This window comes from Pleuronectes platessa, chromosome 6 (assembly GCF_947347685.1).
Source record: "Pleuronectes platessa chromosome 6, fPlePla1.1, whole genome shotgun sequence".
In the NCBI taxonomy this organism is placed as follows: Eukaryota; Metazoa; Chordata; class Actinopteri; order Pleuronectiformes; family Pleuronectidae; genus Pleuronectes; species Pleuronectes platessa.
In genome coordinates this window covers 26,892,512-26,907,101 of record NC_070631.1, presented here as the reverse complement: position 1 = coordinate 26,907,101, position 14,590 = coordinate 26,892,512, and the positions used below count along the sequence as shown (strand labels likewise).

Genomic DNA, 14,590 nt, shown 5'->3' with positions numbered 1-14,590 from the left:
TAAGCAGGACATGGCTCGAAAGTTGAACTATACATAAACACCCCTAGCCTCACTTTGATCACTGCTAAAACCTAAACTTCCTTTGGTCTCAGTGCCGTTATAGTTGTGCAAAAGAGCACGGCATAATGTGGTAACTGCGATGTGTATAACGTGTTTCAGCACAGTTGGCTTCACACCTGCCTTTAACCAACAGAGGCAGGGGAGCATGTTGAGGAGCAGGAGCAGCCCTCTGTTAGCAGGGGAGGGAACAGTATTCAGGTTAATGAGGCAGTATTGACACCAGATGCTTTCACTTAAGATGAGGCACTTAGCCAATACCTGGCTGACTAAGTGCTGCTCTGCCAGCTGTTACAGCAGCATTACTATCTGTGTGCACTCTGCAGATTGTTAGTGATGGCACCAGTGTACGAGCACTGAGAGGACCACTGATATGTAGCACTTTGGCTTTCCCAGCTTGCAGCCCCGCAGCACTCACTGTGGGTCAGACTCTTATCACCCACATAGTGCTGCTGCAGGCCTCAGCATCCATGACACTGGGATGGAGAATGATTGCGGAACCAAAGAGGACAAAGACCTCTCGTTAATGAAAAATCCATGGAGCAGGCAGTGAGAGTGAATTAGAGAGATACCTGTACCTTTTGAACCCGTACATCCTTCACTGTCAAATATCTTCTGCAAATCTCCCCCTTGAGGCCTGTCAATGACAATAATAGAAAGTCCAAATATACTCTGAATGGACGTTGTTGACCCACAGCTTTATCAGACACTAAATCCTCTGAGACTTTGTGAAACTGATGTTCCGGACAATTGACCAAGTAAAGAGGGCTAGGCAGATAAAACATGAACGCTGACAATGCTGGAAACAATCATCCAGAGTAATAACGTAGCTTACTAATCAAAAACAATTTATCAACTTTAATGGTCATTTGTAGTATTTTATACATTAGACACATTGATTTGCGCTGGCTAATTAATAGCACAACATCTATACTGAAAACAAAAGATTCACAGTTTCATTTTTCAGTTTCAGGCACTTAATAACATTTGCTCCATTGTGGGCAAAGTTCAAATCCCAGCTCATGTTTTTGGAGCACACTTAGCCTTGATTACACAGTGCCTAGGAGGGCGGCCTGGGAGGAGGGTCCCCCGCTGGATAGAGTGATTAAATAATATTGCTGTTTGTAATAATAGTGTGAAGCTCTGACTTGTTCTTTGCTCCTACAGGGGAAGAAACTGCCTCCCAACATTGATGAGAACGCAGAGGAAGGAGACGTGTCAGACGAGGACAGTGCTGATGAGATGGAGGATGACTGCAAGCTGATGAACGGAGATGTATGTTCCCTCTTTGTTTTCCTCCATGCTCCACATTTAATTCTTCTTTCTAACAGTTACTTGGGGGCTTGTTTACTTGTTTCCAGCAGATGAAATGTTAAATGTGCGTCTATTTTGTTTGTACCTGATGGTTCATGTTAAAACTTTAAGCAGTGGTAATGGAGTGCTCTCCTCTCCTACATGGTCCTTGTTCCTTTTGTTGATCTCCTGTATCTGTGCTGTTTGCTCCTGTCTTTCTCTCTGTGTGGCTATTTTTCTCATTTCCTGCTCTTCTCTTTCCCTGTTTGTCTCTTCTTCTTTTTCTTCTCTTCAACTATTGCTTGCTTCTTTCAAAGTGGAAGGTACTGTATAAAAGCTCATTCTCAACCACCTCAGAAATCTCACCAAGTCATGTGCCATATTTTCTTATTCATCCTTTCTGTGAAGGTTTATATAGGTATATCCACATGGGTTGTGGAAGGAGTCTTTATCTGAAGCAATGCTTGGACATTTTTTTAAGAATTGCAATAGTCTCAGATTTGTGAGAGCAGAGATAGTTCTGAAAATAATCATAAATATTCTGATATGAAGCTAGTGAGGACTACTAGGACTTGGTTATTTCAAAACACAATACTATTTGTTTGTATCAAATGTCGGCATCCTGGGTTAATATTCTACTAACTTTATTCAACAAATGCGATGGAAATTAATATCTAAGTTCAAACTTTAATAAAATCATGAAAAAATTGGCTGTGATAACAGTACTGCGCAATCCCCTTATCACAAAGAAAGCGGAAAAGCAAATGCTAGATCCACTTCCTTATCTACGTCTGCACCAAATTTTAATTGGATGTTTAAAACTAATAAACAAATGCGGTCAAAAATATAACCTCCTTGGCAGAGATATATAATCTGGCACATAATAGAGTGCATACCTCTACCCAAGCCTAAAAGTTACCTTCAGTTGAAATCAAGTTGCCCAAATTGCAAACACTCATATAGGTGTCCCCTAAATATGGCAGATTTTTTTAGTAAGAAATATTATTCTTTGGATAATTTAACAAATTGTCAATTAATGTGAAAGAAAGTGAAAATACTGAATCTGTCCCTTTGTCCAGATAGACACCAACATTCACAACTGTCATGGCATATACCACACCTTTCAACAAATCCTTTTTTTGCATAATTGTTAAGTTAAATAACAATTAAAACAATCTTCTTGGCTCAGTTAATTATCCTCATAGAGATGAAGAACAAGGAGTCATGCAGCAGATGGCCTGGTCCCTACAGAGACCTGATCTCCGCATCATGGATTGAGTGTGATCACATGAAGACACAGAAACACTGAGACAGACTGAATCCACTGAACAACTGTGGAAACGACTCCAAGATGCTCTGAACAAACAACTTGACAATAACCTTAAGCAATGTGCAGGTGAACTGAGGAGAACTGCTGCTTTATAGGAAAATAGTGTTGTTGTTTTTTTTCTTTGCATTGATAGAAACCCATCATTGTACTCATTTTAAAAGCATTCTCTCTTAAGGTTCAGTGCCAAAGATTGCATAGTACCATTACAGTATTTTTCAAATATAGATTTTTATTTAAAAAAGAAAAAAGTACGTTAAAAAAAGTTACAAAATATAACTTTATTATTATAGTTCAACAAAATTCTGCCAAGTTTGAAAAAGGTTTATGTAAAAGATACAGAATATACCCCCAACCACATTCCTCATATATGGAAAGCACTGATTGGATAACCCTAAAAACAATAATCCCTCTGTGGAGCAAGAAATGCTGCCTGTGGTCTGATGCAAGATCAGGGAGGTTTTTTGGATTCACTCTGCCACCATGTGGCTAAACTGAGCATGTGCATAAAGGATAACATAAAGGATGTCATGCTGTAACATCTGGAAATGCTTATATTTCTGTTTCCATTGATCAACCCCTCTGGGGTTGTATTGCTTCATCTTTGCTTGCTCCCTATGAAATGTACATTCTTTTTGGATTCTGCATGATATAAAAGATCATAACTTTACAGTTAGAGCTCTGGTGAAGCCAGTGGACTCGGGCTAGTTTACCTAGATTATAAAAAGCTATGACATAGTTTTTCTTCTTCTATCTCTAGTGGTCTGCACCATGGTTATCATTTGTGTTTTGGTCGTCTTCCACCTCGGGATGAGTATTTCCTCTGAGTAATCCGCAGAACACACTGCGAATAGTTTTTAATTTAATGATTTTTTAATAAGAGGTGATGTGGGTAAACTGCCTTATTAATTCAAAAATATATATATATTGTTAGGATACCGTAGTTATACATCACACACTGTCATACTCTCACATGTGGGATGACTTACAGGACTGAAGCAGACATTCCTTGAATGGTGTGGGATGTTATTCAATATAATGTACTGTATCAGGTTTCAACCTCAGTGAGCTTGACTAGAGGATCTTGCTCAATGTGTTCTCTCCCTTTGGCTCGTGGGACCAGAGACTTTTTCAAAAATCCTCTAGAGTGAGAAAGAATTGTAAACAATCGCAAATGGCATAAGGTTCTTTATTGTGTCTACCAAGGTGGACAAGCGGGGTTCTACAGCTGCTCTGTCAGTAATTCTGCTTAATTTCCAGTGTGACTGAGGGTTTTGCACATTTATCTTTGCATTCTTTATTTGGAATACTTTTTGAACATTATCACACTGACATATCCACTGTCATTATTCAAAGTTAAAATGTCATTGATCAAGCATTCATCAGTCTTTTGGTCATTTTGATCTTACAAAACATCAGGAAATGGGGTGGAAAAGGACCATTGCAATCTCATGTGACATCTGAGAAAAACAATCTTGTTTTCAGGAAACTAATAATTTTGGGCATAATGGCTTAATAATGACATCAATGATTATTAGATTATCTACTTTTTGTCAAACATTGTAGTTGGCCTCCATCCTCCCTTGCCTCAGCTAATGTCATGATGTCATGTTAATATGTCCGCTTTTACAAACTAATAACTTTTCATCAACATTGTATGCTTATTAAATATATATATATATACATACACTGGTCCAAAAAATGAAGGGAACACTAAATCTTCGCAGTATAACACCCAGTCAGTTAAACAGGAAGAAGGTTTGCTGTGTCTCCCCGCACAGTCCCAAGGACAGGAACACCGGGGACAGGAGGAGCACTGCCAGAGCCCTACAGAATGACCTCCAGCAGACTACTGGTGTGCACGTGCCTAACCAAACTGTCAGGAACAGACTCCATGAGATGTGGTATGAGGGCCCGACGTCGTTTAGTGGGACCTCAGTAAAGATATTCAACTTGATTATTTGTTCACCAAAATCTGATTTGTGATTTAAGTGTTCCCTTTTTTTGGAGAAGTTTCTGTATATAGGAGCTGTTGAAGGTTACCCTCCCCATATCATGTGTGTAACTGTCTCTGTGTAACTGTTCATCCTCCAGACATCTGCCAACAGAAAGCAGGTGGAGAACATGGCCAAGAAAAAGCTTGACAACCTGATGAAGGAGTCAAAGATTCGAGACAGAGAAGACCCAGACAGCTTCACCATCGCAGCCCTCCCTCCTGCCGAGAAGCCCTCGGAGAAGACTGGCTCCAAGGTAAACACAAGTTCAAGTCCAAAGCACACAGCATGGAGACAGAAAGGAGAGGAATAACAGAATTTGATAGAATTGTAGCTGGAGGAAAAACACCATGCTTTAATTCAAAGGTACTGCAAACACACAAAAACAACTTTATATTTTTAAATACAATTCAGGTTTGGACGTCTGCAGGGGGTAAAAGTGAGCACGGCACTCAAATGTCTCTTCCTCATTAAAACAGACTTTCTCCTGAAATCCCCGTTTGACGGAAACAGGGTCTGCACCAGACCGATGCCAGTTCAAATCCCTGAGCGAGCTGTTACAGTGACTGATGGATTAGTAACACACTCTCTCTCTCTCTCTCTCTCTCTCTCTCTCTCTCTCTCTCTCTCTCTCTCTCGGTACCATAAAAAGTAAAAAACTCCAGTAGTCATTACTTGACAGCTCTGCTCATCTCTTCAGCCAAGTGTCCAAGGCATTCAGCTGCAGATCCCGTGATCCGATTACAGAGCAGTTATCCATCTCAGGCCCTGGTTTGTTTTGGTACCAACCACACCACGCTCAAATTGGCTTCTCATCATCTAGAAGTGTTCTTGGGATAGACGCTGATTACCGAACTGCTGACTGTGTGTGAATGGTAGTTATATAAATGCATTTCAGTTCCTCCCAGTCTCCCCTCCAGGGTTCTCCATTGCTGCCTGGGAGGCATTAGAGTGAACCATGAGAACTCAGATGATCTGATTGAGACTTAACCCTCAGCCATTCAGTGTCACAAATGGTTAAAGTGAAAAGTGAAGCTGCTCATATCTAATGCAGACTTTCATGGTGCAGTTTCACTGAAATGTATGATAAGCTTAAAAAGTTAAATATTCATACATTCAGGGTGGGTTATCCTCTGTGAAAGCATATTACAGCCACACCAGAAAAACTAAACCAGACCAGTACAATGGGGAAAAAATCTATTGTTATATTTCACTCAATAGCAAGATATTTTCAGAAGAAACCTTTCTTGTAACAATATAAAGCATATTGTGATAATTTGCAACATTAAATTGTAGAGAAAATATGTCTCACGTGAACATGTGTGAAATATGAAGATATATGCAGAAAATGCTGAATATGGCATATATGGCTTTCATATTCTTAACATGGCGTAAGATATTGTGACAAAATTGAGTTTTTCTAAAAAGGAAAATTTAGTCCAAGTCTTGTTCCTAATAACAATATTAGGAAGGAGACTTGTATATATGGTATCCGCTGTAATGTCTCTGAGCGCAAACTGCACCTCTGTCTGAGCAAACCGATGCTTGCGATATCCAAAACTCCGGAAGCTTAAGCGAGACTGCGTTCGTCGCCATGTCCGTCTCTGGATACGTCCAGAGAAAATCACGGTAGGGTCACCAATGTAGAAGTCGCTGGGATGAAGTAATCAGGAGATCTCTCGTTTTATGTACCTCTCGGTGTGCTTTTTATTTAACAAACATTTTACCGCTACAGAGAACTTCCGGATGTCACAGAGACATCCGCTTTTAACCACTCCCGGTGCCCTCTTACCCTGGTAACCCCACATCTCCTTACAGGGTGTGTAAGTGTGCAAACCACATAGTTCAATCAATTAGTGTAAACCAATGTAACAGTCTTTGGTGAATTCTGTCTTATCGCGTGTCCACTACAATATATTATTTTAACCAGCTTGTATTAGGATTGAGCGATATGACTTAAAATCAGTATATCATTATTTCAAACTTTTACCTTGAGTTCAATTAATGAACGATTATGTTATAGAAATAAAATATAATTATCTGTAAGTGTGAACTCTCTGTACTTGCCAGTGCGGACTGTAAAAATCTGAATAATCCAAAGAACACAAATATTTGAATGATTTTTTAAGTAGAGGTGAAATGGTTAAACTACCTCATTAATTGTCTATATCAGGGGTGTCCAAACTTTTTATCCCGAGGGCCACATATAGAAAAAAATACGAAGGTCTGGGCCACTCACGCCGCCACGCCCCCCTGCCCTGGAGCGCACTGTTGACACTGGGGGCGGCGTTCTGAGGGAAAGCTGCAATACAGTGGGCCATAATCCATCACAATACATTTCATTTAACGGACGCTTTTATCCAAAGCGACTTACAATAAGTGCATTCAAGGGTACAAACCCAGAATAACAAGAATAAAGAAATTACAATTTCTTCAAAAATAGAGCAAAACTACAAAGTGCTATAATTAAGTGCCATTTAAGTGCTACTAAATTGTTAGTTTCCACAAAAACAATTATAATTTGTTTTGTTTTTTAATTAATTTAATTGTTTCTTTGAATTATACATTTTTTTATAAAATTTTTTTTTTAGGCGGGCCAATTTAAAATGGATGGCGGGCCGCATATGGCCCGCGGGCCGTAGTTTGGACACCCCTGGTCTATATATACTGTATACATATATATCAATTAATGAGGCGGTTTGTTTCAATGAGGAAGAGGCACTTCAGTGCCTGGCATGTAACATATACATGGTGGAATGGGCTATTCCACCATGGACCTCGAGTCGTGAGACCTGAGACTTTTCCCAAAAAAACTCTACAGTAGGAACAGATAAAAGAAATGTAAACAATAGCAAATACAATGAAGTTCTTTATTGTGGTTTGAGCACTTTACTGTAACTGATGCTGTGAATGGCTGAGATTCTACAGCTGCTCTGTCTGTAAAAAAGCATGAAATGGTATGAAAAATTATAGAAGTATATAGCATGTATAGTATGCATTTATTTATTGTACAGGGCGGACTGGAGAATACATTCAGCCATGGATCTGTAGGTATAGGGGGACCTAATGTGATACGTTTTCATGTTGTAATAACATGAAAACATTGAGGAAAAGAAGTTTGCAGTAGTTTGACTCGTCCACTCACTTTACTTTTCACTCATGATAGATATTTAAGCTCAGCACACTGAGTGGTATCTCAAATGTGCACACAAATTGACAAAGAGAGCTTTTAAAGAATCGTATTACTATCACATAAACTTGAAACCAACTCTTCTCCAGTATTCAGAGACGAAATCAAGCTTCACTGCCCAGTGATTGTTCTGACTTGTATCTCCCCATCCAACTTTCACAGCTTTAATTTGGAAATAGAGTTGAAATACAGATTTATTATTGTTTGATTGCAAGGTTAATATATTATGTTTTGTGAGCAGCTGAAAAATAAGTACAGCAGTCAGTGCAGTGTCCAGTGCCACATTCTGGTGTTATTCTACATGTGAGCAGGGGCACTCAACTGACGGTTGAGTTTTTCCTAATATTACACCTAGTTATATTTCTAATCACTTTAAGTCCTCAACCTTTTAGAAAAAACACTCATGCACAAATAGAATCGTTGACATGCAAGTAGATTCATTTCTGCTGTTGCTTCAGTGTTTGTTGAAATTCTTGTTGCTGTCATGTTTGTGATGACTATTGCCTATTTAATAAAAATAAAAATTTGATTGATTGATTGATTGTTTTGAATTCACATTTAGTTGTGAGGCAAAAACAAGAGTTCCAGAGCACTTGGACTGGTTCTTTCTCAGAGCAACCAGTTTGAATTCAGTAGACTTTATCATCCCAAACAAGTCTTAGTTTAGCAGAATACGTGCAATAAATGTGACATAGTCTTAAAGATAAATAAATACCCTTTTCCCATTTTCAGTTACTATTTAAAAAAATGTTTCTTTACACATCATGCTAAGGTTATCCTCTGCTGTCAGGGTAAAAGTGAGGATGGGACGGACACAGCAGACGAGGCTAATCCCAGCAGCAACAAGCATTCAAGCCGTTCCTTCATCGGGAGCTTTTCAAAACGCAAGGTGATTATATGAAACTGTATAAACTAAAAAAATGAATCAAAGGCTTTAACTTGACTTAAATTTTGTCTGTGTTCTAATTGCTTTTCTCAGATCTGGGTCTCCAATTTTAGTTTTCAAAGATATACACCGAACCCAAACCCTATTATTTTCCCTTTTGAATCTTTCCAGAAGGGATATATTGACTTTAAAAAAAAATAATTGGGGGCTTTGTTGTATATTTGATAGTCAGTGAAAAAGAGAGTAAACAGAGAAAGAGAGCATTGAAATGACATTTAGTGAATGGTCCAGCCAGCAGGTAGCCAAACTAGGAATCTGCCGCTTAAGGCATATGCTCCCACATGGGATACGCCCCTATACGTTGACAGCTTGAAACTTTAACCTTCACTTGTAATCAAAGCCTGATACAGATGAAAATGGGACCCAACCATTTTCTTTAGTCCCTCATTTTAGCACTTTTTGTCTCTGCAGAAAAAAACGACCAAGCTGAAGAAGACATCGAGCTTTGAAGACACAGATACCGATCAAGAGAGCACAAGTAGTGCTTCCCGTGTCCCCCTGCACCACAGCAAGTATGCTATACACACACACACGCACACACACACACATATACACACACACACAAACCTTTACAGTGCAGTGCAGATCAACCGTTAACCCATTAAGACCCAGGACACGGAATAAAAACACTCTTATAAGTCAGGACCATTTGGAAACAACCACCTGACTCTTGATGGATTTCTGAAGAATTGACAGAATTGCCAACATTCACCAAAAAAGTAATTGTGAGACATTTGCTTTCATTCTAAATTAACATTTTCCCTAAGTTGTGTGAAATATATTTAAAAAAATTATAAAGCCAGCAAACTTGACGAGATTCCCTCTTCTTTCCCATCCTCCTTAAACATATCTCTGAACAACTGAGCCTTGGTCAGCAGGAACATAGTTTCAGTCATTTTGATTTCAATTGATGTTTTATTCAATGTATCGCCGCTTCAATATCGTTGCTGTCTGAAAATGTCTGAAACGTTACATAAAAAAGTTTTTTGCAGTGAGCTACGCCTTTACCGCAAGTATTTCAGCAAATCATATTGTATTTTTCCTGAAAACGATAACATTGTGAATGAGACGCATGTGTAGGGATGCCCTAAAGGGAGAAGAACCCAGTCTTATACACACATGTTACATCCGGTCTAAATGGCTCAAACAACATACAGTGCCTTGCATAAGTATTCACCCCCCTTGGACTTTTTCCCATTATGTACTGTTACTAACTGGAATTCAAATAGACTTAAATAAACCTTTTCCCGTTTGATCAACAAAACATGCATAGTACTTTGGAGGTGCAAAATAAATTTTATTGTGACACAAACAATAATGAGAACAAAAAAGTTGACATCTGTTGGGTGCATAAGTATTCACCCCCCTGTGTCAATACTTGGTAGAACCCCCTTTCGCTGCAATTACAGCTGCATGTATTTTGGGGTATGTCTCTACCAGCTTTGCACATCTAGAGATGGAAAGGTTTGTCCATTCTTCTTGGCAAAAAAGATGAAGCTCAGTCAGATTGGATGGAGACCGTCTGTGAACCGCAATCTTCAAGTCTTGCCATAGATTCTCTATTGGATTGAGGTCTGGGCTTTGACTGGGCCATTTTAAGACATTAACATTCTTTAATCCAAACCATTCCTTTGTAGCTCTGGCTGTATGTTTAGGGTCATTGTCCTGCTGGAAGATGAACCTCCGCCCCAGTCTCAAGTCTTTTGCAGACTGCATCAGATTTTCTTCAAGGATTTCCCTGTATTTGGCTCCATCCATCTTTCCCTCTATTCTGACCAGTTTCCCTGTACCTGCTGAAGAGAAGCATCCCCACAGCATGATGCTACCACCACCATGTTTCACTGTTGGGATGGTGTGCTCAGGGTGATGGGCAGTGTTGGGTTTTCGCCACACATAGCGTTTTGCATTGAGGCCAAAAAGTTCAATTTTGGTCTCATCTGACCAGAGCACCTTCTTCCACATGTTTGCTGTGTCTCCCACATGGCTTCTGGCAAACTCCAAACGGGATTTTTTATGGATCCCTTTCAACAATGGCTTTCTTCTTGCCACTCTTCCATAAAGGCCAGATTTGTGGAGTAGACGACTAATAGTTGTCCTGTGGACAGATTCTCCCACCTCAGCTGTGGATCTCTGCAACTCCTCCAGAGTAACCATGGGCCTCCTGGTTGCTTCTCTGATTAGTTTTCTCCTTGTCCGACTCTTCAGTTTGGGTGGACGGCCTCCTCTTGGTAGGTTTGCGGTTGTGCCATATTCTTTCCATTTTCTTATGATGGATTTTATGGTGCTCAGAGAGATGTTCAAAGCTCTGGATATTTTTTTATAACCTAACCCTGCTTCATATTTCTCCACAACTTTATCCCTGACCTGTTTGGTGAGCTCCTTGGTCTTCATGATGCTGTTTGTTCAGTAATGATCTCCAACAAACTCTGAGTCCGTCACAGAACAGGTGTATTTATACTGAGATTAAATTGCAGACAGGTTGACCCTATTTACTAATTATGTGACTTGCAAATGACTTGTGAATGCAATTGGTTGCACCAGATCTTTGTTAGGGGTTTCACAGTAAAGGGGGTGAATACATATGCACTCAACACTTTTCAGATTTTTATTTGTAAATAATTGTGAAATCCATGTAATATTTCCCCCCACTTCCAAATGATGCACTATTTTGTGTTGGTCCATTACACAAACTCACGATGAAATAAATTTTAATCTGTGGTTATACCATGACAAAATGTAGAAAAGTCCAAAGGGGGTGAATACTTATGCAAGGCACTGTAGGTGAGTTGTCATCAGCTTTAATATAAATATTTCTACTCATCCTTTTAGGTCTGGGATTCTTTTGGTGGTCAGGATGTGGCCTTTAGGCAAGGCCCTTAATGCTACTAGCCCAATTGCTGTGTGTGTGTGTGTGTGTGTGTGTGTGTGTGTGTGTGCACTTTTGTAATCTGTTGTAATTTCTATGTTTCCCTCACAGAAAGAAGAAGACCATGAAGTTATCTAGAGCTCTGTCTGATCTGGTTAAATACACAAGGTCGGTTGGTCTCTATGACATTGAAGCAGAAGGTGAGCAGCTCTCTGAACAGTTGTTCACTTACTTACTCAAATAAATGAGCTCATGGGGTTCATTGTGATGATATTCACACATTCAGCGGTTTCTAACTTAATTTGCAATGCCTGTTTATTGAATTCTACGTTTGAACTGAATGGAAATGTATGAGCCAAATGCAGAAACCAAAGATGTCTTTATGTTCCTGACAGCCAACTGCACCTGGCAGGTGTCATCGCTCAGTGAGACCAAAGCCCATCAGGTCATGCAGCAGAAAGCTACGTCCTTCATCCACTTCAACCAGCGGCAGCTCTCCCGCATCTACCCCTCCTCTTATCGTGTGGACTCCTCCAACTTCAACCCTCAGCCTTTCTGGAACGCAGGCTGCCAGCTCGGTATGAGCTTAACCCGACTCCCCATGCGCACCGTGTTTTCAAGATTCAAACGCTGCTGCCACTGTCATTATATATTCAGGCTGTTTGTCAAGTCTTTGGTGAACAGTCGTTTTCTGTTGAGCATCTGCTGTGGTAAGAGCAAAAGGGTCACCAACACCGCAGCTGCTCAACAGAAAATGACTGTTAGCCTCCAAATGGAAGTAAAATACATACTTTGATTTCAGTTGCACTCAACTACCAGTCAGAGGGCCGGGTCCTGCAGCTCAACAGAGCCAAGTTCTATAGCAACGGCAACTGTGGCTACATCCTAAAGCCTCTCTGCATGTGTGAAGGTCAGTACATAAAACCTCATGGGTTTCTTCCTTCAGTAATTTCATTTTTGCACTTTCACTGCTCATTTGGGTTATATGTGAGCATTAGAAGACATGTGCATTGGTAATTTTGAGAATACAGCAGTCAGAGTTGTCCTAATGAATCATAAGAAGAGTAATTCTGAATACATACACCATGCTGTGGGCCTTGTGTAATTTGCAGCACATATAATCTGTAGTTTATATTAAGAATTGGTTTTAAATGTTTTTTATGCTTTATAGTTTGTTTCAAAGACCATTCTTAAATCCCAAATTTTACATTTACAGTGAATCTTGTTTCTTGATCGATAAGATTTTTCAATTCAAAATGTTAAAATAAAATATAACATTTTGGAATGACCTGTTAAATTGAATTGGCGAATCTTTACAAATAACCTGTGTACTTCCTTCTACGCTCTGCAGGTGCCTTTAACCCCAACCTGGAGGATCCGCTGCCAGGTCAGATGAAGAAACAGCTGGTGTTGAAGATCATCAGTGGACAACAGCTGCCAAAACCCAAAGACTCTATGTTAGGGGACAGGGGAGAGGTAACACTTGTACACATCTAGTCTCCTTTGTTCTAAGTTAATTACACATACACTAAAATATATAAATGCCCCAAAAAATTATTTGTTTGTTAAAACAATTCACTCAGTATATCACTGTAAAATGTTCCATGTTTTAAATAATCTCAAATCAATAGGATTGATTTTTTGTTGTTAAATAATTTATTTAGTTTTATCCATACAGTTAAAAAAGTAGCACCACCAATGTACCATACAGCTTTGTGCGCCAACGCTGACTTAGTTTAAATCTCAGTCGTGAGCTAGACAGTGTTAGAAGAGTGTGGTGATAACTCAGGTGAGGACTCTCTCTAGGGAAAGCTAAATTGACAAGCCAGATGGCTTGTTAAGCGGAACCATCTGTGAACGTTTCTTTAGAAACTGAGGCAAAAGACCCTTTCAAAAACCTCTAGTAGGCGATAGGATGAACTTTCTGTTTATCACTATGTATCACGGCTGGCAAAATCAGTCAGGAGAAAAATATTCAGTGTCGTTCTTTAATCTTCTTTCAATGGAGCCATAATCTCCAATTCTGATATAATGATGCTACAGCACTGTTATATGTTGTTTATAAAACAATTGCTTCTTGCTGACATCACACAATCCCTGTCTCTGCCTTAAGTTCCTGCCTCATAGGATGGTAACTAGTCCAAACATCTATGGTTTGGCCACAAGCAAACAGCTGTGAGACTGGAAAGATGGATTCTTTCCTGTGATAAATAGGGTTAGGTATAATTTGGATTTTTCCTGTTCCCTAATAAATCAATACCTTTTTAAAGCAGGTCCGGGGCCTAATTAGTGCCAGAGCCACAAAAAAAATCTTTAAAACTCAAAACATTACGGTTACCCGTTTAAAGTATACTTAAAGGGATAGTTCACCCAGAAATGAAAAGGTGCAGTCTTTGAACGTTCTTGGAATTCTGCAAACCCTAATGCTGTGAAGTGTATTTCTATCAGATCATTGATCCCTTCGTGGAGGTGGAGATCATTGGCCTTCCAATGGACTGCTGCAAGGAGCAGACCAGAGTGGTGGATGATAATGGTGAGTAGATGAACAGTCGAATTTTTCTGGTTCATCCATCTTTCCAAACTATTTGATATTATATACCTTCTTTAAACTTTTGATGTTCCTATATGATTTTATATGTAAGTTTAAAATAATCTAAAGTTAAAACCTAATTTGACCACACCACCCCTTCTCTGCATGTTACAGTACAAACTCGAAAGCAGCAGAGTAATAAGTCAGTATAAATTAATTATTCGATGAGGTTGGATCATGTCTCTGGATCGTTCCTCTCACTTTAACCCTGATGTCCTTACTGTACGCGACACGTTGTGTAGCAGGTTTAAACCTGTCTCATAAACTCTAGAGAGAATCGAGCTTACACAAAGTAAACATTGGTACTGTACGTGTCCTAATAACTTG

The 14,590-nt window shown here is 39.5% G+C and overlaps 1 protein-coding gene across 12 annotated transcripts in view; it reads left to right on the top strand.

Moving 5' to 3' along the window:
• The window catches only part of plch2a (phospholipase C, eta 2a), a 199,706-nt gene that overhangs the window by 171,054 nt on the left and 14,062 nt on the right, over window positions 1–14,590 (top strand). For 9 of the 12 annotated variants that reach the window (XM_053424354.1, XM_053424358.1, XM_053424357.1 and 6 more), the window contains 9 exons: window positions 1,225–1,332; window positions 4,772–4,927; window positions 8,634–8,750; window positions 9,219–9,319; window positions 11,785–11,873; window positions 12,069–12,251; window positions 12,476–12,583; window positions 13,025–13,149; window positions 14,122–14,206. In XM_053424354.1, coding sequence (XP_053280329.1) covers window positions 1,225–1,332; window positions 4,772–4,927; window positions 8,634–8,750; window positions 9,219–9,319; window positions 11,785–11,873; window positions 12,069–12,251; window positions 12,476–12,583; window positions 13,025–13,149; window positions 14,122–14,206 — 1,072 coding nt within the window. The remainder of the gene's footprint in view (window positions 1–1,224; window positions 1,333–4,771; window positions 4,928–8,633; window positions 8,751–9,218; window positions 9,320–11,784; window positions 11,874–12,068; window positions 12,252–12,475; window positions 12,584–13,024; window positions 13,150–14,121; window positions 14,207–14,590) is intronic. The other 3 variants (XM_053424364.1, XM_053424353.1, XM_053424363.1) reach the window with 1 other exon arrangement.